This window comes from Notolabrus celidotus, chromosome 23 (genome assembly GCF_009762535.1).
Source record: "Notolabrus celidotus isolate fNotCel1 chromosome 23, fNotCel1.pri, whole genome shotgun sequence".
Taxonomy (NCBI): Eukaryota; Metazoa; Chordata; class Actinopteri; order Labriformes; family Labridae; genus Notolabrus; species Notolabrus celidotus.
Window position 1 is genome coordinate 4,482,050 of NC_048294.1, and position 24,922 is coordinate 4,506,971.

General features: G+C 41.6%; 1 protein-coding gene across 1 annotated transcript in view; it reads right to left on the minus strand.

Moving 5' to 3' along the window:
• Nucleotides 1-1,847: 1,847 nt before the first annotated feature.
• The window catches only part of tnfsf10l (TNF superfamily member 10, like), a 90,895-nt gene continuing 67,820 nt past the window's right edge, over nt 1,848-24,922 (minus strand). Inside the window, exons 3-7 of the mRNA XM_034677251.1 lie at nt 6,377-6,413; nt 6,161-6,268; nt 3,763-3,926; nt 3,531-3,641; nt 1,848-3,447 (exon numbers count right to left, since the gene is read on the minus strand). Coding sequence (XP_034533142.1) covers nt 3,262-3,447; nt 3,531-3,641; nt 3,763-3,926; nt 6,161-6,268; nt 6,377-6,413 — 606 coding nt within the window. The 3' untranslated portion in view covers nt 1,848-3,261. The remainder of the gene's footprint in view (nt 3,448-3,530; nt 3,642-3,762; nt 3,927-6,160; nt 6,269-6,376; nt 6,414-24,922) is intronic.

A 24,922-nucleotide genomic window follows, 5' to 3' on the forward strand; every position in this document is an offset into this window, starting at 1 on the left:
CAAAAGAGAAATTAACATTTTGACAAAAATGTGATCAAAAAAAAAAAGAAAATGTCAGTCTTACGTTGAACATTTTTGTTTCTTTTTGTCTTCAAATTTTGTTTACGAAGAAACCAAGCGCCAGAAAGGTCTATGGTTAGTAACTTTAATGGGACAGGAAGTGTTAAAGTAAGAGACGGGCAGAGAGAGGGATCCCAGTGTGTCAGTTCTAAGCCTATAGCAGCATAACTAAGAGCTGGTTCAAGCCTGATCCAGCTCTAACTATAAGCTTTATCAAAAAGTACAGTTTGAAGCCTACTCTTAAAAGTAGAGAGGGTGTCTGCCTCCCGGATCCTGACTGGTAGATGGCTCTAACTCCCATGTTTAATGTCTCTTGTGTGTTGGTGTTGGGCACATTTCCTGTCATTAAGGAAGTCCCAAAAGTGACAAAAACGTTCCTAACCCAAATAACAGATTTTGTGCTAAGCTAGGCTAACTGTCTTCTGATTAACATTGTTTTTTAACTTGTTTGCATGAAAGCACATTTTTAAAGAACATTGTTAAAAGAGAAATTAACATTTTGACGAAAAGGTGATCAATTAGAAAAACAAAACGTCCCCCAGGCCCCTTCAGTTGACATGTGGATATCACAGATCTCTGCTCTTATTCCTCTGGAGAAGTTGACTCATGACCTTAATCAAAAACCAGACAAGTTCTGGAGGATCTGGAAACCCCTGCGCTCCTTCTTGCTGAAGATATAACTTATCATCTGTGCCTGGAAGATGAGGACTGTTTGCCCTTTCATTTATTTCTTGTATGTGCTCTTTGTTTACCTGTCTCCTGTTGTCTTTTCAATTACTTATTTTTCTTGTGTGTATGTACGGCGCAGCGCTCTCTGTTAGTTTGGGTGGGACTTTTTATGTTTTGTTATGTGTTTTGTTTTATTTTGTTCTAATGTTTGTGTTTATAAAATTGAAAAATCAATAAAAAAGAGTATCAAAAAAACAAACGTCAGTGTTATGTTGAACATTTTTGTTTATGCTATGCTAAAATGAATTAAATCTTCACCTATTTCATGTTTTATTTTTGTGTTACCAAAGTGTTATTTCGGTACTTTTGGCCCGTAATGTTTGGCCAAATTCAATCTGATGAAAGAACAGAGTCATGTGACGACCCCTCCACATAACTTGGTGTTCTGTGATGCCGATTTTTTCAGATCCAGGGTTGTCATCAAGGTGATGAGCTGCACCTGGGCCTGGTGTAGCTGTTACCATAAATCCTTCTCCCATTCGGTATATATATCTCTCTCTCTTTAATCGGCTCTCCTGTTTCTTTATCTTACGCACCGACCCTTTATTCTATTATTTCCTTATTTTTGTAATAACTTCAGAATCAAATTTGCACCCCCTTCGTCTCCTCTCCTGTTTTTGTCACACCCTCAGAGCCAGGCTGTAACTAATGGGGATTTCGTGTTTTGGTGATTCCCATGTCAGGGTTAAAGCTCCTGTGAGGAACTTTTATCTGTTCATGAAACACATTGAAGTTGATATTGTTGCCTCTTTATGACCTAAATAAGAAAAGACTGCTATCAAAATAAGAGCAACTATTTCTTTATATACCTTATTTACGTCTGAAGTCCCTAGTGGGGGGTAGGTGTCAGACCAGCTCCTAAAACCCTCTTGTTATATCATGGAAAAGATTCTCAATGAGTGATACTTTTGGGCTCTGAAAGAGGGCAGAGATTTTTGTAAAAAGTAATAACACATGCAGAGACTACTTTGTCCACAGGGGGGCGCCAAAATCAACCCTCACAGGAGCTTTAAAAGCAGCTACATTCAGTAGAAAAAGAGACTTTTTCAGACCCCAGGTGTCAAAACATGTAAGTGAATTTATTTCAGTGTAATGGAGGAATCGTTTCGTAACTCAAACTTCAAAGAAACCTTTTTCATTTGATGTGAAACAACTCAAACAATAGTGTGTGAACTTTTCATACAGCCAGTCTCTGTCGCCTTGTTTTGATTCTGCACGCCTTTTGTTCCCTCCGGTTGTGCTCTTAAGTGATCCTTGACACAAAAAGTGAACGCAGCTTCACCAGGCGGACAAGAAAGACAAGATTGCCCAAATTCTTCACATGAAACGAAAGACAAAGATGGCGAAGTGAAAGTGAGAGAGAAAAGAAGGGATATCAGGAATGTGGACTAGTTTAGCAGCATTCCCTTGACAGCCTCTTTTATCTCTCTCTCTCTTTCCTTCTGCTGGGCTCATTTCTGTTTACACTTTAAAACCTGCTTTCCTTTTCTTACACTCCTTTGTTTTAAAGGCACTGCAGGTCGCTTCTCAAAGTCTCTTTACAGTATTCAGTACAAAGAAGCAAATGTTTCCGACTCTTACAAAACGTCCAAACATAAAAATCCACAGTTTCAGTTTCTCGGGGTGGAAAATCCTCCACAAAGTCCAAGTGGTTTTAAGTCCAGTCAAAGTAAAATACACAAGAATCACTTCTAAAAATCATCACAGATTTCAGTCTCAGCCGTTCATATGTACAGTACTCTCATGGCACACTTTAAAAAAACGTATATTCCACAATTTTTTTTTTGCTTTGGTTTGATTCTCTCCTCTCACCAGTCCACAGTCCTTCCTCACATCTTCGATGCAAAGGATCAAGTTTTTATTGTGTTTACATTCTTCCGTCTGGAATCCAAATCCGAGGGTCCGCTTGCTTCCCCATTAGGAGCCCGTTTATGTGCGAGATACGCTGAGATTCGTGTGTTAATTTGGGATCAGGGCAGCATGGGTGGGCCTAATTTTCGGGCAACTCTCATTTTACAGGGAGACTTCATAATGTTTTCTGTGGCTCACTTCTCTCTCTCTCTCTCTCTCTCTCTCTCTCTCACGTCCAAAAAGTAATTTCCTTCCCCAAGAATCACCAGAAAGTTGATATCCTCACATTTATTTTGGAGTGATTGCACATGAATCCTTGCATAACTTAATCTCAACGGTTAGGTTTTTGCATAACAAAGAGTAAGGAAGACAAATCCATTTTTTCCCTTCCCTTTCTCCACACACTCTCTCGCATCGTTCACTTGAGTGAATCCAATCCATCCTTTCGTTTCCGTCCGAGCAAACTGAGGATGCAAAATCCAGCAGCTCTCTCCAAATGAGCCTTTTTTTCCCCCCCCAAACAACGGACATTCAAAAGTCTCCAGCCCAACTTTTCCTCCATCCATCCATCCATCCATTGTCCCATGTTTGTTTGTTGTTTTTCTTTCAAAGCCTTTCCTCTTAAAGGTCCAAGCGGAAGGCTCCGAAGTAGCTGGAGGAGTCGTCGGCGTTCACCATGGTCGGAGAAGAGACGGAGACGAAGAGCTCGTCGCCGGCCCTCAGCTCGAACAGTCCTCCCTGGTAGACGGAGTGGAGGGCGTACTCGGCGTCGGGAGCCCAGCACTTTGTTCCCACGCCCTTCAGGAGCTGCAGTGGAGAGACAATCAAGATTAGAAAGAAATCTCACGACCAATCGATCAATGTGACTCAGTCTTAAAGGGATAGCGTACCTGTATGGGGCTCGGGTAGGACGTTTTCTTGTAGACACACTGCACCAGCTGGTGGCTGACGCTGCGTTGGTCTCCTTCACTCGCTGCAGGAGACGGGTAACGAAAATACACCTGGAGGGAAAACAGCATAAAAACATGAACTGTTAATAAACACAGAACTTGTAGAAAATACAACGACTGTAGGGCCAACAGATCCCTGAATATTATAGCACTAAAGCTGCCGTATGCTCACCTGTGAGTACAGGTAGTACCGCCCGTCCTGGGGCACTCGCAGCTTCCCATTGGTCAGCGTCATGTTGTGCAGGTGAGCACCAAAGCTCTGATTGGCCCACGAGCGGACCACATGACGACAGGACTGGTGCAGACCGGCCGTGGGGATCAGGTAGGGAGGGATCCCTGTAGGCGAGATACACAGATTAGTGGTGAGATGGTGAGATAGAAATAGGTGGAGCAGCATTAAGCTAGCATCCCATTACTAACAGTAATGAGTTATACGTCACAGGTGTTCATGTTACACCTGGATTCCTTTTCCTGTTGTTTTTATAAAATGAAAAGCTTGTCTTTTCTTTGGAACATACACCAACAGCTCATCGGCTAATCGATGTAACCATCTGATTGACTGTTTGTCCACCACCATCTTCTTTTTTTGGGATAGAGAAGTGACCATATTTAAACAGATTGGAGCTTGACAGCTAATGTTTGTGCTATCGAACATAATTCACTGTGCATGTTGTCATTTAGATGCAAATTTGGGCTAGCAAAACGGCTTACATTATACAGGAAGTAGCTACCTATCCAATAATGGACTGGCTCCATAAACCATTGATACTGTAGCCACAATAACCAACACTATAGCCTGACGTGTACGGATGTGGTCTTGGTGACATCACCAAATAGTTTCTGAAGAGGTGTTATAATCCAAAGATAGTGGACGCCATATTGGAAATGCTAACGCCAATGTACTCCAAGCTCATTTAGAAACAAGCTAACAGCTACGACTCACATATCTGCAAGTAAAATACACTATGCCATTACTTGTGCCTCATCAGGCTAAACTGTAACCCTTTATAAGAAGAAAATATGGGGCACTGGTGGCCTAGCGGTCTAAGCGTCCCACATACAGAGGCTATAGTCCTCGCCGCAGAGGTCGCCTGTTTAACTCCCGTCATAAAAATTTGTAACACCCCCTACAGTTTTTAAGGATAAAACATTTGGTATGGAGACATAAATTATATTTTTAAAAAGGCTGTAAACATGTTTAACTTTGCTGTAAAAATGGGCATCTTAATATTGACTCTAATGGGGATTCCTTCAGTTTTGGGACCAGCCTCCTGTGGACACTTTAGGAACTGCAGTTTTGGGGACTTCTGCATTGACTCCACATTTAACACTTGATTGAAATTGAAGAGGCTGCAAGTTTGTAGCTAGCTGCTGTCACCGAAATTACAAAATGAACTTTGTGTTTTGTTGAAGAGGAGTTGGAAAGTACCTAAAAAAGGTGATTAATGCTATAAAACATTTTAAAGAAGTCTCATTGAGCGTTGTTTTGCAGCTGATAGTGTCGCCCCCTGCTGGTCATCGTAAAAAATGCAGGTTTAAGACACTTTGCATTGGCTATACTTTTCAAACCAGGAGGCTGCATCCACTTCTTGTCAGTCTGTGGCTCTGAGGCTGCCAGCTGTTTGTCATACACAGCACACTGTATGTTTAAATACTGTGTATGTAAAGCAGACTGCACACTCAGCAACAATCACAGGATATAAATACTGAGGAGAAGTGCTCTTAGGACACATGTTCGGGAGTATATCAGTGTGTGTGTGTGTGTGTGTGTGTGTGTGTGTGTGTTTGATAGGTGTGTTAACGTTTTGGCTTGGATTCAGCTCAGTCCACATTAATGAGATAATGGTTTATTAGAAAACTAAACACGGGTCGACTCTTTCTGCTCTAACCTCACCCTCTCTTCCCTCTCCAAACACACACACACACACACACGCGAACACTCACACACACTCAGCATCGTTGCCCTTTGTCAGCTCAGTGGAAATAACATCGCTCGGCCTTTGCCAGATTGTCAACACCCTTCAGTTTGCACGCCACTCTCTGATGAAATGATACGAAGGTCTGGACAACACAAACACACACACACACGAGGAACACATTCCAGCTTTAGATAACACGTTTAACAACACACACACACACACACACACACACACACACACACACACACACACACACACAGCAGGGTACTTTATAAAGTCGCCGCCTAATAAATGTCTCTGTTTCAGCTCCGTGCTCCGACACATCTCTCTGATTCAGCGAGCTCTTGCAGAGAAAAGAAACCCTGTGGTATGCAGGAAGTGATGTTTATGAGAAGAACAATAGCTCAGACACAATGAGGCTGAATCCTTCATTGTGCAACTTCGTGTTTCATTTGGAAGACGAGGGTGGAATACGAGCAGGATAAGGAATAAGGGCCTGTAATGGATCAGACTTCCTGGATTTAAATCGTCCTCAGTGACAGGCACTCATAAAAAGACATAAAACATAAAAGAGACTTTTAAAAGCTGCAGTTTCTTCTTCTTCACATGTTTTCTGTCACCTCTAACCTCCAGTAATGACCTCAGCCTCACCTTGAGCGCCGGAGTCTCTGAGGGTCAAGTGGGCAGAAGGCCTCTGGGCCACCGAGGTCATGAACTTTGACCCCGAGTTGTTGAAAGTGCGAGGCATCGTTCTCGCTTCTGAAGAGAGAGGAGAAGAAGAAAGGTTAGAGAGTGATGATACATGGTGGAGTGTGTGTGTTTCAGTGTGTGTGTGTGTGTGTGTGTGTGCGTGAGGTAGATACTGACCGATGAAGGTTTGTTTGGAGATGATGTTCTCCGTCACCTGGAACAAAAACAGACGACAGGTTGATCAGAGTGATGTTGATGAAAGTTAATTTTATGAGTTTTATGAGCTTGAAAATAATAACCAGCCCTCTATTGTTCTTTGTCGTGATGGATAAAATGCCAGAACTGATGGAATCTTTATTTATAAAGCGCCAAATCAGAACAAAAGTTATTTGAAGACTCTTTAAAAACAGAGCAGGTCCAGACCCTTACAAAGACCCAACATCAAGACCGGATCAGATCCAGTCCCATCTTACAGAGAGGACTCAGTCTGATCTCATCTTAATCCACCATGAGCAGAGCACTTTGCAGCATTTAGCAAGTTACAGTGGCGAGGACAAACTTCCTTTAACAGGCAGAAACCTCCAGCAGGACCAGACTCATGTTAGACACACATCTGCTGAGACCGAGTTGGAGAGAGGGATAGAGGGAGATGAAGAGAGAGAGAGAGAGATGATAGTGGTGAGACGGATAGTAGTAGTTGTAGCAGCTGGAGTCTGGCACGTCCACAGCAGTAGAGATTCAGAGGAACCTACGGGACAAGGGAGCTCAGGGACTCCAGAAAGGTCTATGGAAAGAGAAAAGAGAGGGAGACCAGAAGAAAGAAAAAGAGGAGAAGAAAGAAAAAGAGGAGAATAAATGGTGAAAGAATTACAGAAGGAAAGGACGGGATGAGAAAATGAGGCATAAAGGATGAAGGAACATGGAAAGAACAAAGAGAGAAAGAAAGAAAGGAAGAAAGAAAGAAAGCAGAAAGGAATGAAATGAAAAATGAACAAAAGAAAGACAGAAGGAAGGAATGAATGGAAAAAGGAATAAAAGAGGAAGAAAGCAGGAAGGAATAAAAGAGAGAAAGAAAGTAGGAAGGAATAAAAGAGAGAAAGAAATGAAAGGAAAAATGAATAAAAGAGAGAAAGAAAATGGAAAGGAATAAAGAGAGAAAGAAAGAAAGAAAGACGGAATGAAAGGAAAAATGAATGAAAGAAAGAAAGTAAGAAGGAAAAAAAAGAAAAAAGAGAAAGAAGTAAAGAAAGAAAGAAAGAAAGAAAGAAACAGACCCAAAAAAGGAATCTACAGCAGCAATCCAGAGGAACCTATGAGACAAGGGAGCTCAGGGACTCCAGAAAGGTCTATGGTTAGTAACTTTAATGGGACAGGAAGAGTTAAAGTGAGTGATGTGGGGGTTGGGGATAGGATCTGTCTAGGCCTATAGCAGCATAACAAATACCTGGTTCAAGCCTGATCCAGCTCTAACTATAAGCTTTATCAAAAAGGAAAGTTTGAAGCCTACTCTTAAAAGTAGAGAGGGTGTCTGCCTCCTGCACCCTGACTGGTAGATGATTTCAAAGGAGAGGGGCCTGATAACTGAAGGCTCGACCTCCTATACTACTTTTATCAGTCACTTCATTTGCAGAGGGTGAAATCTTCACATCTTTTTTTCTGTCTGTCAGCTTAGAAAGCTTTTTTGGCGAGTTGTAATGATGAAGCGCTCACAGAGGAAGTATTAATAACTAACTAATGTTCTTTTCTTCTTCTCTCAGTATCGCTCCGATTCAGCCGCCAAGTCAACGTTTCACTCCTCTGTGAAGAACGCCGCTTTAAACGCTTTTAAAAAGGTCAAAACGAAGAGTCGGGGTTTGAAGTTTGAGGACATGCCCCGACATCACAGCCAGAGAGCACAAACTCTCCTCTCTCCATCCTCCTCCTCTTCCCCCCCTCTCTTCCTCGTCCTGTCTCTGCTTTATTTCTCTCACTCCTCTCTGTCATCCCTCGCTCCCTGCACACCGGCCTCTGTTTCATCCTCCCCACATGTGGACACAACCTCCGCCACGGAGATATCTACAGTATGCTGCTCACACAGATGCATTATCTCACTCTCACACACTCCGTCACTCTCCTTCTCCTCTCACACTCTCTCATGCTGAGGCTTTCTGCGCCTTGTTTTATCTTTTTCACTTCGTAAATCAAAACCTACGTCGCTCTTTGTTCTCTCTCTGTTATTTATCTTTCCATCCTGTCTTTCAGTCTCCATCCTTTCATTCTAACTGCACACTCTCACATTCTAACCATCCTTTTAACCCTGAACTTTCACCTCTCTTTGCCTTATTCCCCAACTTTTCTTGCATTCACGTGTCTTCCTTTTTTTTCTTTCATTTCTACCTCTCGCTGCACAAAGGTTGCACATTTAATCACCTGTTTCCAGTCATGTGGCATGTCCAACACGCTCCAGCTCTGGACGCCGAGCCCCCTGTGGTATAAATCTCCCTGATTAATTTGCTGAAATGCCACAAGAACCCCTGAATATGATTAATCTCACTCCTAGTTTTAATAGTCAACCCGCTCTAACCGCCGTGTTATTCTTGGCGCCGCGCCCGCTCCTCCTGGAATCAACCCTCAACCCAACCTGCAAATTGGACGTGATCGCTCTGGGGTTTGTGTGTGAGTGCGTGCGTGTGTGTGAGTGTAATCAAAAAGGGCCCCCCACTCGTGTAGAAGCGATATACTCTGAGAGGAACCCAACGCAATAAAGGGCAGAGCGTTGACCGCGCCGCGCTAACTCGTCTCGCTTGGCGCAGCATGCCAGTCTCAGCCTCACGCACCTCTAGTCCTGAAAGCTAAAAAATCACCAATGCACACACACACAAACACACAAACACACACACACACAAATTGCCAACAGATTTCCTGCATGTGGAAAAACGTGGGCGACGTTTTCAGACACTTGGACCTGCTCTGACTCCAGAACAGCATGTTTTCAATCTACAAGTTCAACATGGCTGCCGTCTTTAACGCCTAAAAGCTCACATGGGAAACCTCCGGATGGCTAAAGAGTGAAATCAGCTGTGGAGGCTGCATGCATAATTTATGCTCCTCACAGCGGTGGAAGCTCTCTCCGCCCTGGGACTCCTGGCAGGCTGCATGTTTCAACCATCACCACTGTCATGTAGAGTTACAGTCCATGTACTCTCAGTTTAAATGAGGCCGTGTATTTACGCCTCACACCTGGGGTGTCACGCACTGTATGGAGTCACTTATCAAACACATTTAGAGTGAGAGCAACAAGTGAATCCATATTGTCCATTCAGGACGGAAAACATGAAACCTTTCTACCAAAATGGGCAACAGTTGTTTGACATTTGATGAGTAGTAACAGCAAGAAACACATGTAAAATCATACGATTACAAATTCCTGTTTAAGATCCCCAAAAGTTGGTGTGGATTCTACGGTCACCACATTGACAATGCTGACTCCAATTAACTTTCATCTAAATCTAAAAACCAGCAAAGAGTTGGAGTTAAAGTCACAGCTTTGCTACCTGGAAATGGATTAAGGGTCAAAAATGTAACCCCAATTCAAGTTCTTAGGAATCAAGAATGAGGTTCAAGGATTTCCTCCTCCCTCCTCATCCATGTTGTCTTTTTGGTCCTCTGAAAACCTCTGACCTGTTGACTCCAGACCTGGCTCCGCTCATCATGACGGTTTGTTGTTGTAGTTAAGTGAAATACGATCTGGTGATAACACAGAGTGTTTATTCTGAAAATGAAAGGCACTATGAGGAGATTTTTACCAGCTGAGAAACAGACTGAAATCAATAATGATGCCTCTTTATGACCTTCATAACAAACAAGACCATCAACAACAACACTGATACCTTCTCTCTAGTCATTTGTATTGCCTTAAACCACTCTGAGGGGGTAGGTGTCAGACCAGATGACTGACATTTTGCTTTAAACTCAGCCTTTATTCGTTTTTTTCATGAAAAATAATCAGGTTGCATGACGAATCTGACTGTTTAAAGACAACAGGATGAGGTTTTTGTCCGAAGTCACTACTTTTGCATCCATCGGACTAGAAATAAGAGGGATCACTTTGTCCACAAGGGTGCCAAAATCAATATAAATGAAAAGTTCCACACAGCAGCTTTAACCGTATGTTTTCATTTTGTTTTTGGTGAAACCTGACTTCCTGTCCCGCTCCATCTGCTCTGTTGAGATTGATGCGTCGTGCTCCGACATCCGGCAAAAATAGAAGTCTTGCGTATCTGATCCGGAGGACTTCGACCTGCCGGATCAGAGACTCAGCCGGAACGCAACAGAGCGGATCCAGTGGAAGTTAACACATTGATCCGGAGACGGATCCGGTGGAATTTGGCAGTAACTGTGTTAAATAAATGATGCTCAATTCTGACTTTTCCTCTCAGAATTTTTTTCTTGCCTTAGGTCTAGTCTGACAGTCAGAATTTGTATTTGCATTTAAACAGCTAGCAAATTAGTCCCTTTGGAGCATCCCTTGGATAGAGACCGAAACCAGTTAGGTCCCAGACTGTAAACATGTTTAACTCTGCAGTACAAATGGGCCCTTTAAGGAGTTTCCTTGGCTTCTGGAGGCAGCCTCAAGTGAACACTCAATCCTCATTGGCTCCATATTTCAACACTGGAGGTTGCCACTTGTGATCTTACTTGAGATAAAGCTAACGTGGTCGAATTGCACCAAGTTGGACACAGCACTTCCTTAAATCTTCAGCAAATAACTTGTAATGTGTAAGTTTGCTTGTCTTGGTAATGATTGTTTGTCTTGGAGATGTTCGATCCAGAATTTAGTGATGGTCCAATTTTGTAGGAGTGGCGAAGAGAAGTTCAAAAAAGGTCCAATTGGTGGAAAATGTGTCATGTGTTCTTGGTTTGAATGAAACAGTTAGATTTGTCTGAGCCCACAGATTCAATGAGAACAGGCTGTCTCTGAGATGTTGGGCTCAAAGATTAAAGGCCAAAATAAGACATCAATAGCGCCCCCATCTGTTCAAATCGTACCACCATTTGTACCATTCCCTGCGCTCCATTCGGCAATACCAAAGGGTAAGAGTGAAGTCTGTTGGAATCACATTCATACATGACATCCAAGCAGATTTCTTCCTCTGTTTGTGTGAGTGAGACGAATGAATTTCTAAATTCCCCGTCACCTTCCTCTAGAGGAATCAGAGTATTATATGATGGATATTTCCTGGACTAGATTTCAATGGTGTAATAGCACTCCCCACCACACACAATGGAAACCAGATTGTCTCAGCACTACATGCATGGGCAGAATATTTCCTTCCGGTGTGAACAGATCAAGCTACTGCACACACACCAGAACACTGCTGGTGGTTTCATTGAGATGTATTTCCAATCAAAAGGAGCCTGAGGCCTTTTTTTTTTTTTAACTACCTGCCTTGTTTGAATGGTCACAGCTGGAAGTCATTTAGTCTGCCCTTTGAGTCAAAGGTCAAACACGGCCAACATCATGGGGTAATCCATTGTAATAAAGGCGCGAGATGTTAATGACAACAGCATGCCGATAAAACCAATTTTAAGCTCATAAATGTGGAGCTCCGTTCATTAGAGGAGGGATATTTGTACCATATGACCACATAGAAGCTTTTATGTGAACATATATCACCAAAATGGAAAGGTCACATTAAATATCAGGTAGGTAAAGTAGGTAAAGTTCAACAAGAGAGCTAATGGATGCTTTACTATTCTTAGGTTTGCAATTTTCTGTCACCTTTAAAGGCTTGTATGGGCTTCAAATGTAGGATTAAAGGTATTCTGCAGAGATGGTTGTGCCTCAGAGTGCTGTGAACAAGGACACACGAATGGATCATTTCCCTCTTTCCAACCCCAACACGGTCTCAGTAAATGTGTGTCTAACATGAGTCTGGTCCTGCTGGAGGCTTCTGCCTGTTAAAGGCACTATGAGGAGTTTTTAACTGGCTGAGAAACAGACTAAAACTGATACTGATACCTCTTTATGACCCTCAAAAGCAAACAAGACCATCTACAACAACACTGATACCTTCTCTGTTGTCATTTTAATGTCTAAAACTGCTCTGCGGGGGTAGGTGTCAGAACAGATGATTGACATCTTGCTTTCGAAACACCCTTTTTTGGCAGTTTTTTTTCAAATAATCACATTGTAAGATAAGTCTAAATGTTAAAAGACAACAGGATGAAGTTATTGTCTGAAGACAATTATTTTGCATGTACAGGACAAGAGATAAGAGGTATCACTTTGTCCACAAGGGGGCACCAGAATCAATACAAGCTAAAAGTTCCTCACAGCAGCTTTAAAGGAAGTTTGTCCTTGCCACTGTAACTTGCTAAATGCTGCAAAGTGCTCTGCTCATGGTGGATTAAGATGAGATCAGACTGAGTCCTGTCTGTAAGATGGGACTGGATCTTATCCTGTCTTGATGTTTGGTTTGTTAGTAATAGAACATAGAGTACGGTCTAGACCTGCTCTGTTTGGAAAGAGTCTTCAGATAACTTTTGTTGTATTTGACGCTATATATACCCTGAAACTAAGGCCATGGTTAATGCCCCCAATGGTCCAATCGTCTTCAGACAAAGCCAAGGGTTTCAGAGATTGCCCACTAGTGTTTTTTTCCTCACCAGATGTCTTAAAGGATCTCTAGTGATCTGTGACATCCCCTGTTACAGTACTCTTTAGTCTTTCCCACTAGTTTAGGTTCTTTTAAGGTTATTTATGTACCAACTGGTTATCCTTTGTTATGGTTTCCCACTGGTATCGTTTCTTTTAAGGTTCTGTAGGTACCAGTGAAATCAATTTCCTCTATGGTAGCATTCTTGAGAACACTGTCCTGTTCAATTTTTGGTTCTTCAAAAGTTTCATATTTATCAGTGACATCACTTTTCTCTATGATCGTTATCTTGAGAACACTGACCTGCTGGTTTTGGTTCTTCTTCTCTTTTTTTTTAAGTTACATTTTTGGGCTTTTTTGCCTTTATTTGATAGGACAGCTGAAGAGAGACAGGACATTTGGGGAGTAGAGAGCGGGGGGAGACATGCAGGAAATGGTCGACCAATCGGGAGTCGAGCCGGCGACCTCTGCGATGAGGACTATAGCCTCTAGATGGGACGCTTCGATTGCTAGGCCACCAGTGCCCCAGGTTTTGGTTCTTTAAAGGTTCTACTGGTATCACTGACATCACTGATGTCAGGTAAAGTTTTGATAGGTATGACCAACATCACTGATGTTCTTCAAATGTTCTGTAGGTATCAGTGACATGACTTATCTCTATGACAGTATTCTGTAAGAACACTTTCCTGCTTGGTTTAGTTCTTCTTTTTTTTTTTTTAAGTTACATTTGTGGCCTTTTTTTCTTTATTTGTTAGGACAGCTGAAGAGAGACAGGAAATGTGGGGAGTAGAGAGAGGGGGAAGACATGCAGGAAATGGTCGACCGGCCTGGAATCGAACCGGCGACCCCTGCGACGAGGACTGTAGCCCCTTGGTTTGGTTCTTTAAACATCCCAAAACAGTATTTGTAATACCTTGAGATAAAAACAATCGTATATGTAGTAAGTAAAAACAACTTGGCAAGGATAGATAGATAGATAGATTTTCATTGTTCAGTGTCATCCCTGCATGATTGCACTTTACCGAAGGAATCGTAGCAGCTAATTGAGCCGGGCTTCCAAAAAGAAACAAAGAACTTTTATTTTCGGAAAAGTGTTTTGCATGGTAGGACAAATATTTAGTATAAAGTGCAAAATATGCAATTTCAGGTGCAGTTTATGTGTTTCAAGCAACATACTGTGCTTTTCTGGTCACTGCTGGCTTTGTCAATAAACGGGTAAAAATGCAGAGTTCCAAAAACACCAACAATTTCTGTTTATTGCCATACTTGCCTCAACCTACTACAAAATGAGTAATTGGGATTCCTATTTGTTTTGAAGTACTTTAACTTGCTTCCTTTTTTTTTTTTAAGTTATTTTTTTTGCCTTTATTTGTTAGAACAGCTGAAGAGAGACAGGAAATGTGGGGAGTAGAGAGCGCTGGAAGACATGCAGGAAAAGGTCGACCAGCCGGGAATCGAACCGTGTCCCCTGCAACGAGGACTGTAGTCTCTGTATGTGGGGCGCTTAGACCGCTAGGCCACCAGCGCTCCTAACTTACTTCCTTAAAGTTGAACAAATAGATAGACCTTTGTTGCTCTGTGAAATGCTCTGTGATTTCCTGATTGGTTAATGTTTTACATCTGACCCTGCTGGGAGGTTAATCTCAGTAAAGGCTTCTGGGTCATCTTTTTGCCACCACGAAGTAAGTCATGTTTATGTGTGAAGGTTTTGCCCATAACGAGGGTTTTAACAGTCATCACTTGGGGCTTCATTGTGTAACACTACACTCCTGCCCTTGTTTAATGGGTCACTTTTGTTTCCAGTAAATCAGGCCACAGCCGCTCATTTGACAGGGCTCAAAGTTCAAGTTTACTACCAGCACGACCCGTATGTGCTTGTCTGATGTAATGTATGTGTGTGTGTGAGCGCGGAGGCTAGACCAGGGCCGCTTCTTAAGGGCCACAAGTCTTAAAAAGCTATTCCAGCTGCAACAATGACAACAAATAAAAGCAGAACTCTGCTGAACTTTAACCCAGTTTAGAAAAACACTCAGAGACAAAAATAGTCTGATTTCTCTACGTCACATTTTTTTAATTTTCCCTCTGGATTTAAAGAAAGAGAGAGAACAGACAGAGAGAGAGAGAGAGAGAGAGAGAGAGAGAGAGAGAGAGAGAGAGAGAGAGAGAGAGAGAGAGAGAGAGAGAGATTAATGCCAGACTGAAGTTGAGCAATCCATCAAAAACTCCTTTAGGGCTCATCTTATCCAACTCTACTTTGTCTCTGTCTTGTTTCAGTTAAGGCAAAAGAGTAAAATACTGATACCCCAGCAGGTGTTTTATCTCTACAGGTTCCTTGAAGTGATCCAATATTACACTTTAATACAGTGATGAGGCTTTAAAAAGACTAATTAAATGACAGAATTATCAGAACTGGAGCAGTGCACTGACTCTCAGGCCTCATATTTTTGTAGTCGATCATACAGAGATCCCCAACGTGATCTCAAATGTCTCAGAAATACATCTGTGCCTACCTCAATATGTGATATGTGACTTGTGATTGTCACTAGATTGTTAATTTTTATATTGTGGTTTTTAAAAATCGCTGGGGAGAAAGCTGAATGTGTGGAGCACTGGAGTCCAGGATACATTTCACTATGAATCGAATCACATCGTATCATACTGTACCGTACAGTATTGTATCTTATCAGATCAGATCGTATCATATCGTATCGGATCATAACATGGCGTAACGGATTGTATCATATCATATCCTTATCCTATCGGCATGTATTGTATTGTATCGTATCAAATTGTATTGTATTGTGATGTAAGTTTCATATCGTACTGTATCCTAGCATAACATATCAAATCATATTGTATCGTTATAGTATTCTACCATACTGCACCGTGTCATATCATGTCATATCTTATCGTAACATGACGTTACATATTGTAACGTATCGTATCAAATTGTATCGTATTGTGACGTATGGTATCACATCGTACGGTATCCTAACATAACATATCGAATCATATTGAACCGTTATTGTATCGTATTGTATTGTTTCGAATCGTATTGTTTCGGATCGTATTGTAACATAACGTAGCGTACCATATCTTGTTGTAACATGACGTAATGTATAGTATCGTATCGTTATCCTATTGTAACGTATCGTATCAAATTGTATCGTGTTATGACATATGGTATCATATCGTACGGTATCGTAACATAGGGTATTGAATCATATTGTACCGTATTGCATTGTTTCGGATCGTATCGTAACATAATGTAGCGTACCGTCTTATTGTAACATGACGTAATGTATTGTATCGTATCGTTACCCTATCGTAACGTATCGTATCAAATTGTATCGTATTGTGACGTATGGTATCACATCGTACGGTATCCTAACATAACGTATCGAATCATATTGAACCGTTATTGTATCGTATTGTATTGTTTCGGATCGTATCGTATCATAATGTAGCGTACCGTATCTTATCGTAACATGATGTAATGTACTGTATTGTATTTTTATCCTATCGTAACGTATCGTATCAAATTGTATCGTATTATGACATATGGTATCATATCGTACGGTATCGTAACATAACTTATCAAATCATATTGTATCGTTATCGTATTGTGCCGTAACGTATTGTATTGTAACTTATCGGAACACATCGTATCTTTATTGAATCGTATCGTAAGCCATAGAATTGTATTCTCACATATTGTGTCATATTGTTTCAATTTGAATCATATTGTATTGTAACATCTCTTATCGTATTGAATCATATTATATCGCATGTATCGCACCATATCGTAACGCATCATACTGTATTTTATTGTATTGTACCCTCTGCTATCCTGTTGTATCAAATAATGTATCATATCGTATCTTGTTGTTTGCATCACATCATATTACATATAACACACAAAACACTCATACTTCAAATCATTAAAGCTAGGGTTGGCAGGAGACGGGGACTCAGAGTGCACGCCGGGGAAATGTACGCGCAGGAGGCGGGCAAAACGGCAAGACGGGATTTGAACGGTTTAAAATTTTGGCACCCAAAAAAGGCTGATTGGTTGGTGTTTTCCCAGGTTTACTCATAGCTGCTTTTCTTCGCTCTTTTTTAAGAACACATCATGTATTGATAGCCATCAGGACATAAAGATCATTTTAACCAGTATAACAAAAAGTGTATCTAAACCTGACTACCAACCCAAGCTTTAAGTCATAAAGCATCAGACAAATTAAATTGTGACCTGACTTTTAAACAAAAATGACAATTTCACAAGATTTTCTTCCAGTGGAGAGCAAAAGAGTCTGCGTCAAATTACACGACAATCTATCCAAAAGTTGTTGTTGTTCATAAGATTTCACTTCAAACCACAAAGCTGAACCGCATGGTGATGCTACACAGAAGATGTCACTCTTAATACATCCTGCAGGGTTAAATAAATGCACAAATATACACAATTTCACAGTAATCAGCCGACCAATCACAGCAGTTTGGTTAGGTTTGTTTGAGAGGTCATCGGTCATGGTGGAGTGCATTCATCTTTTCGATTTTACATTGATGTTATGGAAATTTAAACTCACACAGAGGCCAGAAATAACCACATGCATTCACAGTTTGCAATACTGTATGTAGAGATATCAGAGAATAAGAAGCTCATGTGGATACCGTAGAATGGAGAAGAATTGGTGGACTGCTCCTTTAAGAACTGAAGACACAGCCAGAAACGATTTTACTTCTGGCCTGTTGAAATCAAACTATCATCAATATCTACAGATCAAGCATAATTACCCCCATTATTTTTCCTTCATGTCGAAACTCAAAAATTGAAGCATCCTTTAAACGTCCACTAATAACGTGATTTGCGAAGAGTCCAAGAGAGACTCGGTGCCAAAAAGTCAGAAGTCGGTGGGAAAATAATCAAAAACCAGAGAGCGAAAGATGATGGACAATTATGGGAAACGAGAGAAGAAGAGGAATGAGGGTAGAGAGAGAGAGAAAAAAAATTAGGGAAACAGAGAGGAGAGTCAGAGAGAGGAGGAAAGAAAGAGAGGATTGAGAGAGGGGAAGAAGGAGAGTGAAAGAGGGACAAGTATGCACATGAAGGAGCGTTTCTTCTGCAGATTAGCAGGAGCTGCAACCAGATACTTTAATATGCTGCTCGACCCCGACAGGCCCGGACAGGCTGTGTGTGTGTGTGTGTGTGTTCCCTCACTAACTCTTATCAGGCCTAATCTGGTCTAAGAGGCTACTCATTCCTCGCTCTGTGTGTGTGTGTGTGTGTGTGTGTGTGTGTGTTGCACTACTTTCCTGTGCGTGTAAATCTGATTTCTGGTAAATGCAGGGCACGGGAAACCAAAGCAGCTGTAAGAGGGCATGTGGGCCAAAGATGGAGTTGAAACACTGGCATGTTTGTGAGGCTAATGTTGTTAATAAGCAACCCAGACTTTGTTTTAACCCAGATTGGTATGCGGATTCGGTGAGTGAAGGAATGCACTCAGCGTTTCAGCGTCTTCCTGGTCAGAGATAACATCTCAAATTAAAATGTAACACTCAGAGGTTTTGGACGGCTCCTTCGCATACTTAATTGAACTCAACGCAAACACCTCTGCGTCAACAATCTGGCTACTTCCATAACCTCCTTGTTTTTCTTTTTCACAGCTCCTCTTCCTTCTGAAAATTCCCTCCCCCTGAGCTAAACCCCTTGATGGATGCTGAGCACGGTTGGAAAATTTGACCTCAGGTACTTCTCCAAACACATGTCTGAAATGATAAAAGTCTGAAGTGAAGAAGGATGGTCTTCTTCGGCCTTGAAGCAGTAGTCTGTAATCACTTCAGTGTCCACCAAGGCTTCAAAGAACACTTAAGAGACTTCACTATTGTTTAATCTTTTAGGATGAATTGTCGCGATGACACAATATCATTAGTCCACAAAGAAATGCCAACCCCCAGGTCCTCCGGGCCCAAAGTGAGGGTTGAGGTTGTTTACTTTATCCAAGAAAATGTCAAAAACAAAGACTTATTTCTTTCACAGTGATGCATGAGGCATCACTGAGAGTTGAACTGTCGGTGACACTCATGCTTTATTCCCAAACAACTTAACCACCTATAATTTTCAATTCATTCATTTTTCACGTCTCAAAGGAACATGATGAAAGCTACTTTCAGCTTACCAGAACACCACAGAATTGAAATGCATGTGGCATTATGAAAGCCACGCAGTTCATCCAGCCGTGGTTTGGTCGAGGATTTGTCCTCCTCATTCCAGCGGTGAGTTCTCTCTGGTTTCTCCACGATAAGGTACGAGTAATCTCTGATGCCATCTTTCGTTCATTTCCCCTCCCTTTGGAAAATTTGACAGAGCTTCCAACCAAATCCCTTGAGATCCAGCACTGAGCCTACTAAAGAAAGCCATAAAGTGTAGCTTTAAGTGGACCCTCAGGATGCTTTTGTTTAGGTGAGCAATTTGCTCAAACAAAGACATGAGGTCGACTGATGTTGGTTTTTCAAGGATGATACCATAACTGATTATAAGTAGTTCATGGGACCGGTAGCTGAAACCCACTTTACTGTCTTTTTCTATTTTTTCCTGAAACGGTTCTTCCACCCAAAAAAAGTCTTTATTTTCCATCGTCATGACATCCTTCATCATGTATGGATAACTTATTTGTTGGCTTTTCATGTGATAAAGTCAATAAAAATGAGAAGACATGATGCGACACTGTACGGTACAATACGCTATGGTACGACAGGACATGACACAAAACTGTACGATACAATACAATACTATACAATACAACACAACACGTAAGACACGACTACCACTGTATGGTAAGATACCATACCATACCATACAACACGACAGGACACGACACGAAACTGTTCAGTACAAGGGAGAGGTTCCGGTGGCTGGTGGTGAGGCTTTCAGCAGTGTGTCTGCCCCCTGGTGGCTGGCTGCAGTATAGGTCAAAAAAATCTGTCTCCTCCATTCATTTGAATGGGGGAGCAGTCAAACTTTAAAAAATAAATACACGTAGTACGAATGTTTCTCACATCCGTATGCTGTGGTGATATGTAGTTAGTATTTGACTGTTTTGTGTCCAAGGCCTCTTTTTCCTGAAAAGTTTCTTTTTCGTTAGTTAGAGTTTAAAAAACGGGGTTTTACTTCCTGTTTCCTTTGATTCACAGCCGCCGTAGAGGGAAACTTCAAAGGACACACAGCGTCTTGTGACGTCACGCTGTAGGGCGGAGCTTATTACAGTGGCTTCAGAGGCTCTGGCTGCACATCGGCGGTGCCCAGGAGGGGATTTTTTGGCTTCAGAACGTACAACGGGAAGAGGCGGAGCAACGCTGTCCATTTTATTTACAGTCTATGGTTCAGTACGATCAGTGGCGGTTCTGGGGAGGGGCCAACAGGGGCCAGTGCCCCTGTAAGACTGAACCTTGACCCCCCTGTGACCCCCCTCTCCACACCAAAATAATATTATACAATAAAAAAAGCTTTGGTATCGCACCGATGTTACAGGCAGAACACATGCATGTGGCACTTGGTTCCAGTCCCTTAGAGCGCTAAGAGACTCATGTTGAGTGTAAACAGCCAAACAGCTGCTGTCAGTCTGCATGTTGATCTAGTACACAGTAGTATATATGTCTAGTATTAAGGGATGCACTGATGTTTTGCCAGTTTGTTCTCAGCCGGTCCTCGCCCTTCTCAGTCTCTTTTGTCAGGGTTGAATGTGTCCCTCTGACAACACCCTTGGCCCCAGTCTGGTACCCCCCCCAGTAAAACTGGTCTAGAACCGCCACTGAGTACGATACAATACGATACCACAGTACACGACAAGACACGAAACTGTACGATATGATACAATAGGGTACGACATGACACAACCCGGCATGAAAGGACACAATAAGATACGATACAATACGATACACTTTAAAGTAGCAGTAGAGAAATTAGTCTTGGACTTAACTGCTGACCTCATCAAGCTGACTCCACAGGAGTTTTATATAACACACAACATTAAAAATGAACAACAATCAGAATGCAACTAGAGAACAAATACCAATAAAAACACAACCTTTGTTGCACATGTTCCTCGTTAAACCCTGCATAAATAAGTGAAAGATGTAAGAGCATCATGATGCCATCAAACAACCTTCACAGCCTCCAGAAACTTGATTCAAAGTTTTGTTTGAGGTGAGGGAAAATAGAATTCAGGAAAAGGTTTTGTCTGCAGATTTATTTGAAGTAAATCTCAAGAGCACAGTTTGCCAGTTGTCAAAAACACAGAATGCATGCTGTATTTCATGACCTCCAGTCACATGAAACCTCCCCTCATAAAGCTCTCAGTCACTGTGTGCATTCAGCTCAGCGTTCTGCCTCTGATTTACTCGCTCTGCTGACACACCGGACTCTCTGATTAGCGTCTTTATCGCGGAGGAGCAGCGAGTCGAGGCTTTTACGACAGGTAACGCACCAGTGGCCGACTCGATGCCAGTCTCTGATAACGGACCTGTTTGCTGTGGGAGTTTCCTGCCAGACAAAAGTTGTGTACAGGCGAGGAAACAGTTCACTTCACACACATGAGGAAGACGAGATGGATATCAGGCTTTATTGCTGTCGGTTTCTGCAGTCACACAGATGAGATTCAGAGTTAATAACTCGCTGCTCTTTCCTCTCGGTCTTTTATCGATCTCAGTCGCGGTCTCACAACAAAAACAGGATAAAACTGTTTATACGAGGAATTATCAAATCAGTTCTCATTATGCATGTTTATTTACCTTCCTTTAAGAGTCTGTTTGTCTTTCTTTCTCTATTGTTCTCTCTTGTTCCCCTACATATCATGTGAACTTGTGTAAAACTAGAGCTGAGGAGCTAGTTCTTACCCGCCTGTCACATTAGTCCAGTCTTAATCCTCCTTTATCTCTCTTTCTTTTTCGGCCTCACTTCTTTTCAAACATGGATTTGACTCTTAAAGACACGGGCAACATGAAACTAGGCCAGGGGCGTGGATGCTTCTGCACCACTCCTTCATACGCTTGGGTGTTTAAGTTTCGTTTCACATGCATTAACACTAATAACAATAGAAATACCTGTTTATGTACGTAAGATTACACATATGATGCATTTGCAGTGTGCAGTGCCAACTCCAAAATGTGCAATATTATTCCAAATTGGTCTAAGCCAAATTCCTAAGGTGGAAATAATCAAATATAATCACTGAATAAAGAAACGTTTGCAGATATGCTACAAGATTTTGGGCTAAATTGATCAAATGACTTGGATTTCTGAACGTTATAACAATATTTTTTAACTTTATATAACTCAAAAAGGTTGCTGTGAAAAAAAAGAATTATTTTTGCATGCAAACAACTTTTTGTAAACATTGTGTTACATAAACAAATGACACATCAATATTCAGATCATGTGTGTCATCCTTGTGTCTCTCTCAGTAATGTTTATTGTTCCAGCAGGGACTTTGACCTTGTCAGTTTGTGCTGACTCACCCCTGACAGGAGTTACAGGAATAATCTGAGAGACAAAACAAATCTTTTATGAGCCTGTGCTGCAGAAATAACAAGTTGGAGAACAGGTTTGTGCAAAGCATGCAGTAAATATGGGTCTGTTAGGGCCTCTTAGTCACTCCCTGCAGGTTTTGTATGCTTTCATGTCTCTGAAGTTATATCTGCAAATTTTAAAGGTTGTATTGTATATCTAAGGTGGTGGAGGAAAAGATGTAGCGAGGTCTCCTTAATCTGCTTATTAATATAAAGAAGAGTCTGGAGTTACAATAATGTTTTGGCCTAAAGACTTGATCCACTTTCTAAAACAAAACCATGAGGGCCTGTGTCCACTAGCAGCAGTATTTGCTCTGGCAGCATCAATGACGTCGCTTTAAGGGCTCTTTTCACCAACAACAAAGAGGTCACGAAATTTGTCACCTCTTCCCTTAGTAATGACTGTTACATGATTGTGAAATATTTGCTTTGATTCCATGGAATCTGACAAAAACATACAATAAGTAGAAGAATGTGAGAACTAGAGATGGATGGATTCAATTTGCAGAACTTTATATCTACACATGAAACAAAAAAAAGTGTATCGGCTTCAATAAACAAATAGAAAAGAAAGAAAAGATAATTCATTAATTAATTAAAGTCAAAGAGAGGGGTCAAATAAAAACAGAACCTAGTCAATAATCTGTCATCGCAACAAAACAACAACAAAAATATAAATACATTAAAAGACCGAAAAAGTAAACACAAGTAGATAAAAAAATATACAACTACATGCTATATCCTCTCCTCCTCTCCATGTATTGTACAGTGGTCATCTAATTTTCAGTCTTGTAACTTATTCCTCTTCTTAATCTTAAATAAATACATGAGAGCAGCTCTTCCACGTCTCTATTTCAGGGCAGTAATATCAAGCAACAACCGAGGTCCGTGAGAATCGAAGCCAATGTGGAAGAACTGCAGTTCTTCGAGTGACCACTTGAGGCTGGCTCCAGAAGTACCGTAAACCACATACACACCCATTCAAAGAAGCCAATCTTTACAGCAGAAATAAACATCTTTACAGCCTGGTACAAAAAACAAGTGTAGTCTGGATAGCTTTTTCTGGATCGGCACACACTGTACGGGGGTGAATTTTTTCATAACACTGCAATTTCAAGATATTAAGATTACGAGTTTCCATAATGAGAGGCACAGCTGACTTGATTGACAGGCAGGAACACTGTAGCTGCTAGCTATGAGGCTCAAGGCCCGCCTCTTTACGTCACACTCGCTCGACAGAAGAGAGGTTGAGTTCAACATTTCCAATATGGCTGCCGCCGCCGATTGGCTTCAAAACAGAGCCTCAGAACAGATGGATGACGTCACGGATACTACATCCAAAGTTTACATTCTCTAAATTTAACATTTTAATCCCAGATTATTTCCCCCTGTAGTGTGTGATTGTGTTTGTACACAGCTCTCAGAGCAGCTGAAGTTCCCCCGCAGGGACAAACAAATTGGTTTAGATGTAATAAAACTGAATTGAATGGATCCTTGTTTCTGCACGCTGTAGTGTTGTTCATTTCTTCTGCAGTTTGACTCACTATGTCATAACTTTTAGTTTTATCCAAGAACCCAATCCAAGAAATTTTGGTGAAGTAAAAACAGAAATCATAAAATAAGAATTAAAAAACCAAACCATCTGCTTTACATTCGAACACAAACTCTACCATTCAGTTTGGCCCAGATTCACTCGTCTGTGGTTTACACTAAATCATCTCCAAAGACCACAGCTTCCTTTACACATACTGTAAAGAGCTAAAGCCCTCCGGAGATATATATTCTGAAAAGGCGAGCGTGTTGAGTCTGAGTCCCTGACGCTCAAGGTGGTGGGTCTCCAACACTTCTTGTTTAGAACGGTCAGAAACCACCTAATCCATCAAACACGGCGCGGCGGCCTCAGACTTTCTGCTTACAGTGCATGACTTCATGATGTAGGAGTTTGTTTTACTCTTTATCTTACAGCCGTGTTTACGCCGGGCTTCCCGTTTTATTTTTCTGACAGCCGAGGCAGTCTGCGGTCCGTGAAGCGGGTACACATTTAGGAACGGCTGAAGATAAAAAGAGATAAAAAAGCCTGAGCCAGAGACAGTGTGGTCAAGAGATGATAGAAAACAATCCAAAAATTCACTGACTCTCCTCCCTGAGGCCGGGGCTTTACCATGGGACTTTATTTCTACCCTGAAGTCGACTCTTTAAAACCTGATCAACAGAACACCCTTGATAGTGGTGAAACAACCGTGACTTCAGACCCGACCCACATGTCACATTGTCAAGGTTGTAACGAAGCCTGCAGCTTGTTTTAACAGCAGCAATGTGTGGCCTGTTTATGCCAACAGATCCACTGTTGAGTTTTTAACTGTGGTTAGAAAGCGAGTGTCGGCTACAGGCTGTGATTTTATAACAATGTTAGGTCTGTAGCGGCTCCAAGAACAAACATGGAGATGCTGGAGATAATGTTCCCCCCTGAGGGTTTCACCTTTTAAGGATTATATGAGTAGTGCTGCCTTCCTTAACC